Genomic DNA, 20,309 nt, shown 5'->3' with positions numbered 1-20,309 from the left:
TCATTGCCTGCATCCTCAGCCGCCGATGACTACCTGCTTGTGGGCCATGGTTTCTCAGCGTCACTCTGGTGCATCTTATTTCGGGCATCAATGGTGTGCCAAAGGGAAGGGGCTGAATTTACACTCCAGAGGCGATGAGGTTCCCTTACAGCACTCTTGAGTTGTCTCTGAGCTGCTTGCCACACAGTCTCTGTTGTGGACGGAATCTCAAAGACGTCACAGTGATCCACACAGCAGGTCAGGCTGCTTTCTGTTGTCTCAGGTGCCCTGGTAGGGCGAGCGAGCATCCTTCCGCTTCGAAGGACATCCCCCAGCTCAGTTTTGCGAGAGAGCACAGTTTAGTGATTCCAAGGCTGGTAACTGGTAGCTGGTAGCTGGTAGCTGTTGAAGTCAGGTGACAGAGCAGTACAGACGAGCTCCTACTTAGCCACCATCTTAGCCATATCCCTTGTTCCATGGTATACTCCACGACCAATATACACAGGAGCGACTCCTCCGTTAAGGCAGAGATGCATTACCCTAATGAAAAATGCCCCCAACGATAGAAAAATAAATTGGTAATAAACTGTCATTTTATTTCTTCAAAACCTCGTCCCGAGCCGAGCGTTAGGACAGGGGTTGGGGCTCTCTGCTGCTGCCAGTCATGCACCAGCAGGAAGCAGTAATGGGCAGGACACTTAGGTTTAAAAAGTGCCTATCTTCTTGCCTGACTGTCTTGCGATGGCCAACCAGACATGCGCAGTTTAAACCTCTCTAACCCAGCTGTCTAAGGCAGCAGGGTTAGAGACAACATAGAGCTCCAGTGCCCTCGAGATCGACGAGAGAGTCCTCTCCCTTCCAATCCTGGTGCTGCTTTCATGCTGCATGAAAGCAGCACCAGGAGTCGGTACTGCAGCTTCCTGGTCCAGTGTTGGGGCCTGCCTGCTTGGAGAACAGAAGATCCGAGCGAGGAGGACGTTGCACCAGGATTGAAGGTACGTGTAATTCTTTATTTTTTTAACATTTATTTATGTTTATTTTTTTCCTCCCGCCTCACCACATTCCTTACATGCCAGCCGCCACTGAATATAAAATCAAAAATAAAAACACAAATAGGTTTTGCCTTCAGTAACTACTGAAAGGTTGCTTGCTTTCATGGTACATATGATCGCAAGCTCAACTCTGCACACACGACGGCACTGTAGCAAAAAACGTTCACAAAATGCATTCCTAACCTTTCATCATTTTCTATGCTATCTGCCCGACTCTCAAAGCATACTAATGTAAACTAATGTAGTTATAAGTAAGTCGCCATTCTAATCTTCTCACACATTCATACTCAACAGGCTTCTTCAAAAGTCAGAAACATTTCCTGAGAAAAATTATTTCATATGTATTTGACCATAAAACAGCGACACTTTGCGAAGTGGTGTATGATTTGCGGAACTACTGAATGCATTTTAATTTAATGGTCCGTTTTCAGCTTGAGGGAAGGTTCATGTTGAAACCTGCACTTTTTTTTCAAATGTAACTTCAGAAATTCATATTTTTATTCCTTCGGGCTTCACTGACAGCGGAATCCTGGCAGGCCATCATTTTCGATATGCTCAGTATCTCTTGAAGAATGACTGGCTTAAGGGTAGACGCTTGTCAGGAATGATGGATAGAAAATAAAAAAGATTCTCACTCTTCAGGGTGAAACTTTGACCTCGGAGAGGAAGGCGTGTCTCCGGGGAGAAAAGTATAAATTGCTGGAGAGCTAGGCTTCGGTGCTTTCAGTCCCGACTGCCAACTGCCACCCCATTCTTGCCTCGCAAAGCTTAACCTTTTGTTTGCAAGTTTAAGCTGCAGCTGCTGCCATGTCAGTTTCCAGCCAAAGCTTTGCGGCAAGCTCCCAGAGGTCCTTCTCCTTTGGAGCTGGGGGTGGAGGTTATGGGGGCGGCGCTGGGCTGGGCCTTGCCTCTAGCATGTCAGGCCTATCCTTAGGTGGAGGGGGTGCAGGGTATTCTCTGGGGTCTGCAGGTGGGTTTGGCGGTGGTGGTTTTGGTGGTGGGTTCGGAGGTGGCCTTGGAGGTGGGTTTGGTGGTGGTGCTGGGTTTGGTGGAGGGGCTGGATTCGGTGGAGGGGCTGGATTTGGAGCTGGGGGGAGTCCTGCATTTGCAATGGGTCGCGCCCTGATGTCCACCGGCCTGAGCCAGGGCTCTGCTCAGGGTTTTGGCGGGAGCTTTGCACCGCGTGGGGCCAGTTTGCCATCAAGTGCATCTCTAAAGCAGACCCTGTCAGGGCTGAATGACCGCTTCCAGAGCTATGTGGAGAAGGTCAAGCAACTGCAAATGGAGAACAAGACCTTACAGGCCCAGCTGGACAGCTTGACTGGGGGTGCCCCAGTCTCTGCTGGAGGTGACCCCTCCGCCCCAGTCAACTACGAGGCCCAGCTCAGCGACCTGAGGACCAACGTGGAGAACATCACCCTAGAGAACATCAGGCATGAAATTGAGCTGGACAACATCAGGGGAGCCGCGGAAGAACTCAAGGCTAAGTATGAAACTTTAAATATATCCTTCTTAAGTACAATCTCTCCTACTTTATTGACCAATTAGTGGATGACTAGAAATCATGTTATATTTATATTTAAAGCTATAGTTTATTTATTCTTGTACACAAACATGCAGAAGTCCTTGCTCACGCGCAGGGGCGCACACATACAATTTCATGCATGTGGGGCCTAGCAAACAAGGACAGTGTCGAAAAAAAAGTATAAAATCCATTGGACTGAGCAGTAATCAGACAACATCCTCGAGGTGATCTACAAGCCATCTCCCCCTCAGTTGAAAGTTTCATAAAAGAGTCAAGGCACTGGGAGAAGGTGTGGGAATGAGGGTTCTCACCGAGGGCCTGCCACATTTTTCCATCCATGTCTTCAAGAACAAAGTCAGAATATTAATATCTGAAAGCAGAGGGGCTGTGTGGTGTGTAGTTAGTTGATCATGCAGCATGTCATCTTAATTTTTACTTCTCAGTACTTTGTGCAGCATCATTTTTAGATAAATCACATCTTGAGATGTGCTGTTTCCAAAGAGTCATTTTAGCGAAAAACACAGGGCAAAATCGGTCCGTGTACGGTGTTGATGATCGTTTTTGAGAGTTGTATGTCTTTGACTGATGGAGTCATCTTTAAAGTCACGCAAAGCCCCAGATTGTGACTTTCTGAAATTTCGCTTAGAAACACTGAAGTGAAAAAAACAGACTCTCCTAAGTGAACATTTGATCTGTCAGGGCATGGGTTTGTCCCAGTGTTTAAGAAGTGATCTCTTCATACAGGCAACAGAGTGATTAGTGTGTATTTAATTGTGAGGTTCTCTTTTCTGCATAGTTCATGGTGAACTAAGGTTTTGAACAGTAAGGCTTGATCATTTTGACAATATACCTTAAATGATATATCTTTTTATGGGTTGTAGCCTGCTCCCATTGTTACCTTGAAACCTATCGAAAAGTTAGTTTTTTCTAAGTCCTTTCATTTTTTTTTCTTTCTTTTTTTTTCTTTCTGTAATTTTTTATTGTAGAAAAATATATATTTACATGGAGCATAGAATATACATGGGTGAAGGAAGAGGAAGGAAAGGAAAGGAAAAGAGAAAAACGCCCGGGGGGGGGGGGGGGTTTGGGGGGGAGGGGGACTGGGAGTTCGCTGCCAGCTTCCAGTCTTATTGGCGATAGTCTGATTGCCAGTCTTCCAAGTTCAGTTTAAGCGATTGACATTACGCAGAGTTTTGACGTGATAACTCCGGAGTAGTCCAGACAGATGCATTTTCTTTCCACATCCCTTTACTGCTGCACGTGTTCGTGTGTAATGTTGCATTTTTCCTATGCAAAAACTGCTGCTGTGGGGTCCATTCAGTCTGTTTGTATTCCTACATTCTTTGTAGGATGTTACTTGTTACCCTGCATGTACATTTGGTGGAGACTAGAGTGTATATACCTTAACAAGGGGCCATTTACTGATCTGAATTCATTGGAGTGAGTGTGCATTCGTTTGACTCAGTTCCACGTAGTGCTCTAAGTAGACCAGTACTGTGAGGTACTGAATACCTGTACGTCTTCATTGGTGCAAGTACTTTTGATTTCCGAGAGCGAGAGAATCACTGGCAGACAAACAGAGAGATAGATGAATAGGCAGAAAGAAAGAGTGAAGATAGCATGAAGGAGGAGAGAGAAAGACATTAATCGAGAGACATTAGTAGGGAGAGAAAGAAGAGAGAAACAGATGAGAGAGATAGAGAGTAAGAAAGAGAGATCAAGAGAGACAGATATGAGGCTATCAATCAGCTATTGCAAATCACAGTGACGAGCTCACTGGCCTGGTCCAAATGACATAATGGCAAAACTAAAATATTCGGAAATATGTTTTGCTCTACAGATGACTTGTCATAAACCATCATCAAATTGGTTTCCTGAAATGGCAAGGCACAGTCGTAAATTTGCCAAAAGGCTTTAATTCTAATCTATCAAAATGTAGACATCATCATTTAGAGCAATGAAACAATTCACAAACGCAGAGAGGATCAGGCCCTGCCTCCATCGCTCGTCCAATGAAATGAGCGCTTTAAAATGGACAGCCAATAAGAAATCCAGGAGCACAGGGGCAAAGTACCAACTAAAAGTACCATTTTGCCTGAGACTCACTTGAGTTTGCTAGAGAGAGGAAGGGAAATCCATAGTGTGGAGACTCCTGCAAAATGAAAGAAACGTGGCACCTACAAGAGCAGCTAGTAATGTATGGCGCCCGCGTGATTAGTTGGACACCAGTACCATAGGATGGGTGGTCTCAGCAGTAAGTGCTGTATTGTTTATACAATAAAATGTAGACCATATAGCAGAAACCTTTAGAAACCTACATGGTAACACATCCTACTGGGGACTTGAATATGGGTGTGAATCTGGGCTTTTAGTCACTTTCTTGACGCTGCTGCTAGATTGAAATAGTCACAGGGGATCTTCTCCGGGGTCATTGTTTTTGAGTTTGTCTTTTACATTCATGTTCTGAAAGCCATGGACCTCGTTCTTGATCCGAAGCGTGTTAGGCTCTTGCTAGGTTCCACAAGAAACAGAGCAGCAGCTTTTCCTAACCTTCCCTCAAACAGTTTACAGTCCCGCACACTCCTTGTTTGCAGTGACGTAATTTATTTCGGACCTCTGGGGCAAAACCATAATTGTAATTGAAATCGCATTTATAAAGCGCTTACTACCCCTGACTAGGCGTTGAAGTGCTTTTCCGGCGAGCAGCACAGTACTCCGGAACCCATAAAGGATTAGTGGTGAAATAGGATAGGGAGATATTAAATTAATTTCAGCGGTGGACATGTGAGTTTGATATTTGGATTGAAAAATGACAGTGGAGCTCAACAGGGTCACAGTTTCTTAGCACATCTACATGAAGCGCATAGGTTTAAATAGTTTGACAACACTGCATCCATCTTTGAACAGCCCATGCTCAAGTGTTCGGGTGCACACCTTTGTAATGTGGATGTGGTGCACTAGTGTCCTTGTGATGAATTCTACTGTGGGAAGGTCCTCTCCCCAAACCTGAGAGCACCACATTATGAATCTCCTTTCTCTACTAGGTCCCCTGTTCCCTGCTGCCCATGCCCTGATATTCAGAATACTGGGAGCAATCCTCTGCAGTTCACCCAGGTGGATGTTTACCATGTTGTTTGAGTGATTTCCACATAGTTAGACTTCTAAAACAAAGTTATAGCCATAGTCCATAAGCTTAGGAATTTATATAAAAAGGTCATAATGTTCGACTTTTCTATTCATCACTATGACATTTTGAGGTGGGAAGGACTACTCGGTGTTCATGAAATCTACTGTGTTCGGTTACCATTCAATCGATCACTTACTCAAATAATGTACATTTTCCTAAATGTTGGAATCTTGTAAGGGCCTGGAGTGCAGGCTTCACTTGTATTTCTCATTCTCACTTTGAAACGTACTAAATGTGTTTTTCCTCCAGGTATGACTTTGAGTTGGGTGTGAAGTTTCAACTGGAGACTGATATTTCTGCCATGAAAAGGGTAAGTCTGTTTCATTTACCACTGAGATGCTTCAAAGCACTGGGTAGAGACCAGTGTTGTCTAAAGAGGCGAGGGAACCTCTCCTTTTGTGCTATGAGATGACCCATCCCTATGTGTTTGGGTGCTCTGTTAATTCGTAAATGATGACCCTATTTCTGAGTTAATTTGCTTTTCAAGGTGTCTGGAGGTCAGAGGCTAATGTGCAAATTAATCATCACAGGGAATACTTTATTGCATTCTCTGAAATGGTCAATATCAATACATCTGTTCATGTTGCAGGATATCGAAATTGCATCCGAAATTCGCACTGACCTGGAGCAAAAATACACCGCGGCCCTTGACGAATTAGACTACGTGAAGAAGACACAGGAAGAGGTAATTGACACCTCCAAACATTGTGTTTGGCGAAATAAAAATACCGACATGTGACTTGATTTTAATAAAATAGTCGCCTAATTTACTTGCCAGAGTGGGGACTGGTTTTAATAACAGACAAACGTGTTTGTCAGTTCAAAGTGCCACAAATTAGTAGATATTGAATAATTTGTTGGCAGACAATTAGGGAAGCGATGCAATGATATCTAGTGCATTTATTGAATAGAGATATAGATTTATAGATAGATAATTTTTTGCTGTTGCTAAATAGAACAATTGTCAGACTGACAGAGAGTGTAAAAGAGGGTGGATGGATGGATGGATGCCGATGGACCTGCATAGACAGACAGCTTCACATCTCAATTCTTACATAATAGAGTGAATCACCTAGCAATTGAACCACAGATAGATGTGTGGTTACTAAACTTGCACAGATTGAATCTAAACTTGAGTCAATGTTGAATTTAATGTTGAATGCACTCAACACCCCTTGGCATCAGTATGTCATTTATTTATCGGGAATGTTTCATGACATTGACCTCCTGTATGACGCACACTTTTTAGGTGGAATCATTACTCAGAATAGATAGGAAGATCAGGCTCGCCACTGGTAAGATGGCTACATGGATTGGCTTTCAGGTGAAAAAATATTGTGGCAAGTATGACCGGAGACCTAGTTTGCATTTGAGTGTCTGAGAAAATACTTTTTTGCAGTTTGAAAAACTACTGCAAGGTTTCTTCTTCGAAAGTTCTATATCATGCCATGTTTTCACATGAGAAATATAGGACATGAGTGAATTCTTTTGGTATTTTTCCTTTCAAAGTAAAAATTCCTGACTGGTTTTCTTCTCTCAGGAGGTCAGCACTCTTCAGACGCAACTGGGTACCACAGCTGGTAAATCCGTCTCTCTCATCGAAGTCGATGCTGTCAGGTCCTTCGACATCGTGAAATCCTTGAAAGAGATGAGAGCCACATATGAAAAGTCTGTCCAGCAACACAAAGAAGATGCACAAAGATTCTTTGAAGCAAAGGTAAGCTGGTGGAAGATCTACATAATGTCCACCCTCTTTTACCATGAAGTGTCAGGCGTACTAAAGAGGAGATGCAAAGGCGATCCAGGAGGGGAGGAGAACATTGGTGAACGTTCTCTGTTTCTCCAAAATATTTTACTAGATAAGTTTGTGCAAATTTGTTCTAGTTTTTGAACTACATTTCTGGTGATGAACTTTGTTCTGACAGATTTTGATAAAAGGCACAGTTTGTACAGGTACCAGGCTTAGAAAGGGAATAGGCAATCCTATGTTACGCTGAGAAGCATAAGTAATTCGGGGAGATGCTGCATAGGGTATCTAAAAGCTAGATATTTGAGAGTGTGACTAAAATATATGCGGAGAACGAGTCAAAATATTCAGGGATCATAATTATAATTGTAGAGTGAGGAAGAGATCAACAAAGGACCACAAAAGAATAAACAAAAACACATAATAATAATAAAAAATAATCAGAAAATGAAATGAGAAGTGATCTAAGGTTAAAAAACACCTGTTATCATGAGCACAACGGTTTAGTATAACCCCTGTCCACCCACGGGATCCAGAGAGGTGGACCACTACAGTGACCTGTGTGGGCATCAGGGTAATAAACAGGCAGACCTAACCATAAAGAGGTGTATAATCAGTCCTGTGCAGAAGCACTGCCTCAGGCAGGCCTCATCTTCACCGCAACGCCATCAAGCTCCCGCCATGGCCGCAGGCCTGCTAGCCCTTTATCACAGGCGCAGCAGGGCTGTAGTTGGAGTGTGACATCACATCTTGTTGACATCTCTCTTCTGCCAGGCGACCCTTCAGGCCTGCCTGGCAGAACACGTACCAGGCAGAGACGCCAAGGACCTAGGGAATACCCAAGATGCCCCCCTTGTATTCATGCCACTAGTCCAAGAAGCAGGGTGGATTTGCTTCTGACATTATTAAGATAATTGCTCCCATGTCCTAATGCTAGATAAATCATGTTTAGGGAATACGAATTTATATGGTGTCTACAGAATTGTCTAGCATTAGGACATTGGGTTCTTTCATAAATGGCAGTTCTATTTTTTATAATGCATTGAGATATATTTTTATTACCAGGCATGCAAAATAAAAGGCTATAATAATGAGGTAAGTTTACCAATGAATGTACTTCACAACTGACCTCTTTCACATTCTGCGCAAGACAGAGCAGCTTTTCTATGCCTCAGAATCCCACCAGCTACACCACATAATTTGAATTTACACCACCATGATTTCAGTATCCCTGAGCTAAGTAGAACTCAAGTGAAATGTGTCCCATGAGTAGATCATTTTCAAATGCCCCCTTTTTGGAAAAAAACTGCTGCGATCTGTGCACTTTTCACTGCCTTAATTCCCCCTAAAAGAAATACATATCCACCCACCTCTACTCCTTGCCACTTTCATGGACAAATGCTTGAACAAAGGCAGAACTTCATATGTAGTAGTGGTGAGAGAGGCATTGCATTCATGTTCATGATTGTATAGAAACCATGTGTGCATTTGAGCATCTGAGCCATGGACAATTTTGTTGATGCATCCTTCACAGGTGTAGCAATTGAAACTTTTTATCACATGGGAAAACTTTCCCAAGCATCGTATAACTTTGGTGCCTATTCACAATGGCGTTTTGGAACGCGTACAACTTACATCCGCTGCGCTCTTTTACGCACTCTTAATGCCTTTATGAATTCGGCCCTGTAGTTTAAAAATGTGAATATAATTGGGATATTTCCAGACTACCAGTGCAAATAGAAGTGCATTTTTCAAATTTCCATATTACACTCACACACATGCCCTTGGAGCATGTGTGTGCACGACATCTGCTCACATGCGTATTTCAGGGGTGCAACAGGGTGTCCTTCTGGCACCCTTGCGCCCTTGAAATTGCATGTGCAATGTGCAAGTACTAATTTGGTACACGCAAATTACGCGTGCAATTCCCATTCATTCCTAAGGGCCTCTTGGCCCATAGGAATTAATAGGTTGCTATTCCTTGATTGCGATTCGGAAATTGCGAGTCCCAATTAAAGAATATGTAGGAATTCCAATTTTTTTTGCAATTCCTACATGCATAGGGATTTGCGAGTCCTAAATAGCGATTTCTTAAAATTCGATATTTAGGATCCGCGTATCCTGACTTTGATGCATGTGGCCCTATGCCTTCTTCGTGCTTTTACCAATACGGAGATGGACATTTTGGGTCCAACTCACAAACGCATATAGGAGTACATGAAAGAGTAACACAGGAGTACGTTTTTAAGTACTCCAAAATGCATTTGCGACTAGACCTCACATCTAAAATATTTAGAAAGACCTCCTCAATGTTTTCTTTTTTCTCAGATTCTCCGAATTTGGGACTATTTTCAATGTCTTTATATCTCTGTACAATTATCCTGGTTTATGTTTCTTACTGCGATTGATAGCACAGGTGCAAGTTCCTGGTTCAGGGAAATGTCGCAACCCCTGCAGACACACCGAAAAACAGCAACCTAATGTTACCTTGCCCTGGAAGAAATCCTCTACCTTGTTATTTCTAAAGGCCCTTCCCAGGCCAAATGAATGAAAGCTAAACCACAGTTAATGCGCCCATGGAGACGTGGGTTCCTGCCCCATGCTTTGCAGCTCCGGTGAACTTGTTTTAAGCATGTCAACAGCGAATTCTTCCACCCTAATATCATTTAAATATTATTAGTGTCTTGTGAGGGGAAAATCAAACCAACACTATCCATTCTCTTCTTTTTAGATGTCAGAGATTCAAAGCGAGTCTTCGAAGAACACAGAGGTAATATCAGAGGTCAAAGGTGAAATATCAGTATCAAAGAAAGAGATCCAGTCTCTAAACATGGAGCTACAGACACTCATTTCAGTGGTAAGTAATAGACTCTTTAGGCCATCTGTAATGCCTTGCATTTGTGTGTTGTGCATTAGAGCCTTGTCTGGGTACTGCAAGGTAAATGAATTACTGACCATGGCAAAAATGGAGAGGTTTTATTATTTAGAATGAACATCTAAAGCCAGATGTTCCCAGGATACCCACAAAAGATACATTTTCATAGCATCTAAATTTGCATACTGTGTCAATGTGGCTCATTTACATTGTAAGCTGCTAACTTGAAAGTCTAGCATGGCTGTTGACCCCTATGGGACAAGTGGACAGATAGTGGATACCGTATTTATACACTGTGTTATTTGATCATCTGTGCTCTGAGCACCTCCGTTGTTAAAGTTTGATTCGGCTTCCAGTGTCTGCCCTCTGTCCTATTTCTTCGTCCCTTATTTTCTTTTTTTATTCCAACATCTTAATGTGCACTTCTTATCTCTCTCCTTCTCCTTATTCCCATTCCTATTGTTTTCTATTCTTCCTATTTTTCCTTCTTTTTCCTACTGTTGTTGTTTTCCCTATTTGTTTCCTTATTTCGATATCTCTTCTGATCTTTGTATGCACTAATTTCTGTTTCACAGAACTTCGCATTAGAAAACAGACTGGCAGAGGCGTCAGCTAGTGTCAGTGTAGGGGCAGCAGAGTCCCAGGCCCAGATAGCCAGCTATGAAGCCGCCATCGAATCGGGCAAAATGGAACTTCACAAAGTCATCATGAACTACCAGGAGCTGCTTGACATCAAACAAGCCTTGGACGTGGAGATCGCCACATACAGGAAGCTTTTAGAAGGAGAAGACTTGAAGTAAGTAGCCCACCTTTTCTTATCTACCCGCCATACAGTGATCTCCCCCAAAGTGCAAAGTGTTAAAAATGTGAACAGCAGGCTACTGTCAGTCTGTAAAGTGTGTGACTGCCATGTTGTGTAGTCTCTATGGCCATTGGCTCTAGATAATCCCTCTCTACTTTAGAAACAACAAGGTCACAGAAGGTCTAGAAACCTTCTACTACGTAAACCTTTGGTTATAAGGAGTTTAGGGTCCATCAACAAAGAATGTATGCTGTTGGTTGGTATCCGGCTTCGGCCATTTAGTCCTCGTTTGATGATATTGACCATTTCTACAGAGCCGCCACCTGAATTGTCTCTTGGCGTATTCATAAAAGGTGTTCCTATCTAATGGCGTTCATACTCATCCTTCTGGTATGGTAGGAGAGTCGATTGGCCCATCCGCCATTTTTAACAATGACATGCTCATTATAAAGAGGTCTTTCCAACTCAATGACTACAACTTTTTCTAAGTCACCCTTGGTCCAATAGTGAGGTAAGCTGGCTGTGCGCAACACATACTATGTGGGGGTTGGGATCTGAAGATACATGCTTTCTCCATCTTCTTTTCTATAGGAAATAAAAGGAAGCATGTTCCTTTTCTTAACTGGGGACTATTGAGAACAGTTACTTGTCTGTAATGATTTTTTACCCCACCCTCCTGATGAGAGACCATTAAGTAGATACGTAAAATCCAATCACGTATAGATAACATTATTTTGTAGGTAGATCAATAGTGATGCATGTTGGCTAAAATTCAGACCTTTTTGACTTTAGATGTAGATTTTTTTATGACAGACACACTTGTCTGAAAATAAGTCCTAAACTTTTCTTTTTGTTCAGCCCTCCACGCACGAGTTCACCCCTGCCCTCCCTCTCACCCCATTGCACAACCTACTCTGTACCGATTCAACCTGACCTGTCGTGGTTGAGGTACCGTTCATTTTTTTAATACGCTTGGCCTCCCTGTCTTGCATGAAGTCATAAACGATCTGTTCATTCATACGCCTGTGACACCAAATTTCTACTTATAAAAAGTCAGCTCTGCTTATATGACTGAGACCAGTTTCAAAGTATTTTGCTAGTAAATTACGATTTTAAGCCTGCTCTGCATAGACTAACTGCACACCATGCACAAAAGTCATCAGGAGAAAACATATACATATTTGTGTCACTTGTGTCAAAGCGAAGATTGAAATGTAATGTGTGCATGGTCACTGTGATATGACAAAGAAACTCAGCAAGTATGTCTTGCATTCTCTTTTGCAGATTTCCTGAACTAGAGGCACTTTCAGGCGGCTGCTACACGTACACGTGTAAGTTAAGAAAAATGTTTTTAAAAGTCTGTATATACAGTAAGGCAACACCTAATATATTGTTGAATAAATCAGCCTGCTCGATGCAAGAAAGTTATTACCAATTGCCAGTTCAAGAAAGTTGTTACCAATTGCCAGTGCTTAGTTTATAAAAGAATGAATGGCGGTGGCCAAAGCTCCACTTAGAAGCCTTTGGCCGGTGCTATTAAATGTTGGCGAGCTTAAATCCAAGTTTGTGCACTCTTCAATCCACCTCATGCCTCTTTAATAAACTACCAGACACTTCCTGCCTGTTTATCTCACTCTTGCAGGTTCCTGCTTTCTTCCTTTGCAACGGTTTCTCTGTCTTTCTCTCCATCTTTCCCCTATGTGTGTCTCTCTTGCTCTTTGTAAATGTCTGATGAGGAAAATAAGATCTGGTCCCAAAAAATTAGTGCCGGAACACCTAACCGCAACCCCCAGATCAAATTAAGCACACTGATTACTAATTAATTAGGAGCTAAGGAGACCATGTCTAACAGATGTAAACCCATGTTGGTGGAAAGTGGAAGAAACTAGAACATTCCTTCTGTAAAAGGTCTGCAGACTGCACTTCCTGTCTTCCGCTAAAGTTGCTTCTGTGATTCAGTGGTTGAAGGCAGTTTACAAAATAGAAGACAGACTAAGTAAAACACATTCTTACATAAAGGGTCAAAAATATGATGAATGCACAACATTGGGAAATCCAGTACAGGTTAAAACATTATCAGTAAAAGGTAGCAGTTTCATTATTTAACCCCTTCAGCGCGGCGCGAATTTTCGCGCTGTGCTGAAGGTTCTAATGAGCCAACGGGCTCATGACGGAACGGTTCCGTCATGAGCACAGCTCAACCGGCGCTCATGACGGAACCGTTCCGTCATGAGCATCGAAGGGGTTAAAGAGCTCCCCTTAAGCCTATCGGTTAGTTAGAGATAACCTAGTGCACAACAGACAGTCACAATAAAAGATGAAAATTACCCAAATCAAATAATATTTCAAGTATAAGGATGAAGGTTTGCAGTTGGACACCACTGGGAATATTTAGATTTCCGATGTAAATCATCAAACTTTTGATCGCAGCGAAATAAGAGTACATGTGTGCCATGCTTAGTTAAATTATATATAACATCTTTCCTTAGATACTTCCACCATTGATGTAAGAGGTCAATGTTTACATATTAATCATTCCAATATCATGGGTATCAATGTACAAAACTTCCTTGGTACTTAAATCTTCAGTTAACAGAATAATATATTTAAATAAATCAGGCAACACATCAACCTTTAGTTGACATATAGATGTGCATTGGAACATCTGCAGCTGCTTTGAACAAAAGCCTTCAAGTGTACACGTAGAGACGTTTTCTGGACCATTATTAGAAATTTAGCTCATGAAGAAGTTAAAACATCATGTGTTATATAATTCAGCATTCCACTTCCAAAGAGTGAGGGTAATTGAGGTATCAGTCTTAATGGGTGATGGTGGATTATGCAGCTTTTTTGGTGCGTTAACTCTAGCCCCAGTTAATTTACTGATATACTCTGTTGTTTTCAATGATTTAGAGTTTGGCTGATGGGCACTCCATCACAAACTTGATTGATATCCAATCCTCCTTATTACAAGGACAATATACCCCAATGCACTTGTAATAAGGTGGACAGGATGTCTGTCACATTTGTGACAAATATCTGTATACCAAACTTTAAATGAAGCCGTAAATTGGATGTTTAGACTGTATTCATGAGTGACCAAGATGTTTCCTGCTTAATTAATCAACTATAAGTTAGGTCAGGGGTCTCCAACCTTTTCTGTACTGAGAGCTACTTCTGATCAGTGAAAATTGTCATGAGCTACTGAAGGCCAAGTATCTTGTGCATTGTTACCAAACACCTCCTCTCCCAGCTTCATCGACTCTAAACTAATGTACATGGAGCCCGACACAATGGTTTAAGCAAAATACTGTGGCTAAGGGTACTATGATAGGGCTGCTGTTTGCATCAATGAGTTCATGGCCTGGTGGGCTGTATGAACATGTGCGGGAATGATTGGGATATATGAATATGAGTGACTGAGAGCCTGTGTCATATGTACTTGTGGCATAGGACATACCTTTTGTCATATGGACCGTTACATGTATAACACAAACATCCAACCATTTTCATTTTAAATGGGAGAAATTTAAAGTGCAGAAAAATGTTCTTCAAAACTGTTCATAATCAGGAACTTTTTTTCTGCACTTGATGGAACATTTTTCTACACTTAAAATGGTTTCCATTTATAAAAAATGGTTGTATTTTTCAGTTATACATATGGCAGCATGTCTCCCAGCGAGTGGGAGCAAGATTCCCACAGTGTGTAAATGAGACACTTTGAAATGGGAAAAAATTCAGCTAATTAACTAGCTTTACGTTTATATGGATTGCATAAAATGCATCATTTTAATTTTCTCCAATATCAAAATGTCTTTACAAATAGCAGGAATATTACTCCTAGTGGCCTGTAGACATAGTGCCATATTTATAACAGGAAAATACAGTCATTTGTTTAAATATGAGGAATTTAAAGTAAAGAAACATGCTTCGCAAAACATTAGGAATTAATTGGCTTAATTTAAAGTAGAGAAGAACATTAAGACAATGTTTCATAGAATTTCTTTTCTTCACTTTGCATTTCTTCCATTTAAAAGAACATGACAGAATGTTTCAGTATAATTATGGGACTTTGTCCACCAGACACTGGGAGAAAGATGCCTGCTGTTTGTAAATGTGACACTTTGAAAAGGAAGAACATTAAAATGAAGGGTTAACCTAATCATTAAGTTAGCTCTTCATTTAAATTGTCTTTCATTTAAAAGCATTCAGAAATATCATTTTGTTCTCATGCTCCAATATTGAGTTAAGAGCTACTTTGAAACATCTCAGTGCTTCAGTTCTGAACTTCTGTGACTCACATGAATCTGAGTGGAGCACACACTCAGCGACCTGCATCCTGATAATAATGTCAAATAAACATAGCCTTTCCTTAACTTTTAAAAGGAAAATGCAACTCTTATTCATTGCAGTTCTTTCTAAAATTGAACTCAAAGCTGGAAGCTACTCTGAAGGTACTGCCAGCTACTGCTTGCTTTTGACTAGTTGGAGACACCTTCTCCCCATAGGACAGCTATACTATTGGGTTCTAAACAAATTTGTCAAACATATAGTAGATCAAACCTTCAAATGGAAGGAGACCTGATTTCTGCAAGGTGGAAGACCTTGATTTCTGAATCATCGAACCAGAGAAGACATTTCCTTGAGAATGTTCTGATGGGCAGATCTATGCCAACTATAATTTTGGTTTTTTTTCAATGTCATTCCAATGTCTAAAAATGTCACCCTTTGGCATTTGACTGTAACTAATGTATCAGACCCCAATTTACCTTTTACCATGTTTTCATTTCAGCTGAACGAGGATTTGAGAAGAAAAGTGACAGTAGTTCAGGTAATGACTGAATATCTCAGTCCGTTTTAATGTTCCAACTGTAGGTCTCCAAAAAAGGGTTGACTGCTAAAATAGTAAAAAGACAGATTGGTGGTCTGATAAATGTGCAAATATTATCTACTATTCATTGGAATACTTACAATTTTATAGAATTTCTTTTTTTTTTTAACTTGTTTTTATTTCGGGACATGTGTATTGTATTGTATTGTAATTGCATTTATATAGCGCTTACTACTCCTGATGAGGCGTTGAAGCGCTGTTTTGGCGATTAGCACGCTACTCCAGGACCCATAGAGGATTAGTGTTGAATTAGTATAGTGAAACATGCAAGTACATTTTAAGTGGTGTATAGGTTAGTCAGTTATTTGGATTTGGAATGATAGCAGAAGGATAGAGGAGGAAAAAGGTTTGTATTTATATAGCGCTGTTACCCCTGATGGGGTCACAAAAGGAAATGGTAACAGTTATATCTGAGCGCACTGCATGTAAAGGTAAACGTAGATATTCAAAATCTATAGAATAGGTGCTTAGGTTGAAAGAAGTCGGTTACCACGACACCACATATAAACCACAAGGGTGATTCAAAACTATACAAATTTCTTCCGAGCACTCAATGTCCATGAATTACAGTTTTTCAAATCATCAAAATTTTCAATTTATTTTCTTCATTTCTACTATTCCATAACGTTCTGACGCAGCCTAACGTTCTGACGCAGCCAACACGTGTTTCGTCTGGTCAGTATCGACCTTTGACTTCTTCAGGGCCGTCTGTGTAATACCTCTGGTTATGTGCTTTTCATCATGGTTGACCGATTCTATCTTAAATTCACGAAATTTATCTTTTCCGTTATCCATCTGTTTAAATTCACCAGGTTTATCTTTTCCGCTATCCTTCTGTAATCCCGTAATCTAAAAATTCTTCCATCAAGGTGTACGAGTACGACACCTATTCTCATCTAATGTATTCCCAGATCCGTAGCGTTCTACCCCTGATGGGGTGTTGACACATGCTATTCAGGAAGCCCATAAAGGATTAGTGGTAAATTAATATGGTGAAATATGAAGTAATTTCAGTGGTCGATATTAGTCAGTTATTTGGAGTGAGAAGGATAGCGGAGGGATAGAAGAAAGGTTTGCATTCATATAGCACTTGTTACCCTTGATGGGTGTTGAATCGCTTTTCTGGCGAGTAGCACGCCACTCCGGAACCCATAAAGGATTAGTGTTGAAAATTAGTATTGTAAAATATGAAGTAATTTGAGTAGTGGATATGTTATTCAGTTATTTGGGTAGAGAAGGGTAGGTGGCGGGATAGAAAAGAGAAAGAGATTTGTATTTATATAGCGCTTGCTACCCCTGATGGGGTTTTGGAGCGCAAATAGCACGCTACTCTGGAACCCATCAGGATTAATCTTGAATTAGTATGGAGAAACATGAAAGTAATTTTAGTGGTGGAAAATCCCTGTTGCTTGGGGGGGATACCGGGGGGCTGCTTTCACTGGCTGGTGAACACAAAATCGTGGCTGGGGGTGCACTGTTTTAACATATAGGTCTTAGCACAGATCAAAGGTGGAGTGGTGTGGCTCACTGGTTAGAGGCGGCAGACCCGGGAGCAGAAGTCAGCCGGGACCAGGGTTCAATTCCCGACGCGGCAGGGTCGTGGACTTCGGTCAGCGGACTCGATAATTCTCGCTTCGGTGCCTACTCTAATTAGGGGTCCCACTCGGCAACTCTGGGCATTAGCTTGCCTAATCTCCACAAACGGCCCCTCCAATGCCGGGGATGCTTGGCTCCACCTTGGGGACTCCCAGCAGTTACCATCCCACAGGGAAAGCCAGGACGGGTTCCCCAGCGTTACACAGCGCCAGGAAACCTCCGGGTAACAGTGCGCTTTACAAGCTCAAACATAATAATAATAATAAAAGGAGACATTTGCAGGGAAAACTGAATTGTCACCAGGAATGAGAGGGATAAACTACAGAGTTTGGAATGCAAATCCCACAATTCAACACGTTAAATGGAAGCAATCATGGGCAGGAAAAACCATAAGTTTAAAACACAAAACAGGTGATAAAATATGCAATCACAGGCAGGTTAAAACTACCATTTTAAACTGGAACAACCACAGGCAAAAACAGTAATCACAGAAAGGGGAAATGTTTTTTTTTAACAACTTTTGTTTTGGGGAAGAGACAGCACTAGTCTGCCTCCTTATCACTTCCTCGACTCTGCTCACTGCAATCTGGGGCACAGGTAGGCTGCAACTCACAAGATGGAGTAGAATGATTTGGGGTGCACCCAGCAAAGCCTTAAGGGGACTGGACAGGTGTGAGGGGAGGACTCAGAGTTGCCTGGTAGCTGAATAGCCAATTCCCAGTCATGGGTCTGCTGGCTTGGGGTACTGCTTCTCCTGTTCGGAATCTCCTAGGAGACAGATAGGCTCAATCCACACTTTGGACTTCTGGAGGTAAAGGCCGCACTAACTTGAAATCTAACAATACTGTTTGAATAAAACTTTACTCCCTCTCCTGGCCAAAAAACGAAGTGCACGGTCCCTAGTAAACAGTTTAAACAGCTCACAGAAGCACCCTCTGATGTAAAATATCCCTGCTGCTGGGGGAGTTGAGGCAGGGGGCTGGTGTAACAGTGTATATGTAACAACACATACACTACAATCAGTGGAAGGAACAAATGGTGCATATTGGGAGACAAATCAAGTTGTGGGGCAAAAACCCTGCCACAGAATGCACCCGAAAAACACAATAGATGCTGCACATCCCGATCAGGCAACAATGATATACAAAATCAAGTAAACCATAACTGTTAAGAACTAGGCAGCAATTGACATAGCAGTGCATTATATACATACACAGATAACGTAGATTGACGTATTTCTTCCTGTATGTTCATCCCTGTCCATTATACAGGGGTGGTTATTCGAAATGCACTAAGCACCCTCAAATGTGTTTATTTGCCAGCATTTATAAACATTTTGCAGATTATATCCACGCCATAAAAACATATATGCATCTATTACTGAAAAGAGATGAAAGGGGGGTTATTTTCCTGGAGGAGAACATAGTAAAACAAAAATACAAATGCACATTTGCAAGAGGCATACTGAAGTAATTTACCTCCATGTGAGCATTTCCAAGGCATAAGTATTGTGAGTAGGCATACACATGGAACTTTTATTCAGCTAACATAGTTTTCGATGCACACTCCAGAGGATTTTTTTGCGATTTCCTAATAACTATCCAAAACATAGGTGGCAGTCTAAAATGGGTGTTATTTAGATGGGGTATGGTGTGTAGAACAAAAAGGGTTCATGTTTTAGAGACACCAGGTTGTGGGTGTGGGTATCAAACAGCAAAGGTGAGCGCAGTTGGAGTTTATGATTGAAGTGTACAGACTGGAAAGCTCTATATTTGCCCTTTATAAATTCATATTTGTGAAATCACACTATTCCTCAACAACATTTTTTTTTTTGCTTAGCTAATATAGATGACAAGTAAAAGAGCACCACCACCGTCCTGTGCTGGAGATTTCCTACGTGACGCCGATGGATGACTGACTGTCTGGAGATTGCCTGCCATCTTACGTTATTCACTGTTCCATCATGACTTTATTCTACTAAATATTTGCCTGCCCTATGGAGGAACCCTCTCCTCCTGCTTTAATAAAAGACTACCATGCATTACTACTAGTCGCGTTCCATGTTTTGGTCTCTTTGAAGTTCACTCTTGTCCTATATCTTCACAGAAAAGCAGGTGTTTATGATATAGTCTTCTTCACACCTTGCCTATCATACCAGCACAGCTAGTTCCTCTGATCCAGTTTCTCCAACCTTCTGTCAGTTCCACCTTCCTGGTCTCTGTCAATAAGTCCTGAAAGGGCTTTCAATCCCGGAGGAAGAACTCTAGATGCCACCAGAATTCCTACTTAAAATTGTAATCCTCTTTATGTATACCAAAATCTGACATTGAGGAATAACTGTGTCCTATAATTGTACGCCAAAGGCATTTCAAGTCAAATCTCTGATCTCCCTTCTCCTAAAGTTAGAAGAATGTCAATGCCAGTCCTGGAACATCAAATAGACATTATACGTTCCAAAAAATAAAACCATTGCTTCTCAAGTCAAGTCAAGTCAAGTCAAAACTTATATAGCGCACTACATACCCAGAGGGTCTCAAGGCGCTTGAGGAAGGGGGGGAGGTTTACTTATCGAATATCCAGGTTTTAAGCTGTTTTCTGAAGGCTAGGTGGTTTTGAGTGAGGCGAAGGTGGATGGGAAGAGAATTCCAGGTTTTG

At 41.6% G+C, this 20,309-nt stretch overlaps 1 protein-coding gene across 1 annotated transcript; it reads left to right on the top strand.

The window, feature by feature from the left end:
- Positions 1 to 1,739: 1,739 nt before the first annotated feature.
- Positions 1,740 to 19,698, top strand: LOC147661044 (thread biopolymer filament subunit gamma-like). Its single transcript, XM_086951372.1, has 9 exons — positions 1,740 to 2,518; positions 5,993 to 6,053; positions 6,333 to 6,428; positions 7,284 to 7,460; positions 10,222 to 10,347; positions 10,941 to 11,161; positions 12,452 to 12,498; positions 15,960 to 15,998; positions 19,494 to 19,698. The coding sequence occupies exons 1-9, from the start codon at positions 1,839 to 1,841 to the stop codon at positions 19,511 to 19,513; spliced, it is 1,467 nt and encodes a 488-aa protein (XP_086807498.1). The 5' UTR covers positions 1,740 to 1,838; the 3' UTR covers positions 19,514 to 19,698.
- Positions 19,699 to 20,309: the final 611 nt, after the last annotated feature.

Source organism: Lissotriton vulgaris, unplaced genomic scaffold (assembly GCF_964263255.1).
Source record: "Lissotriton vulgaris unplaced genomic scaffold, aLisVul1.2 SCAFFOLD_803, whole genome shotgun sequence".
Taxonomy (NCBI): Eukaryota; Metazoa; Chordata; class Amphibia; order Caudata; family Salamandridae; genus Lissotriton; species Lissotriton vulgaris.
This window is presented reverse-complemented; position numbering and strand designations above follow the sequence as displayed.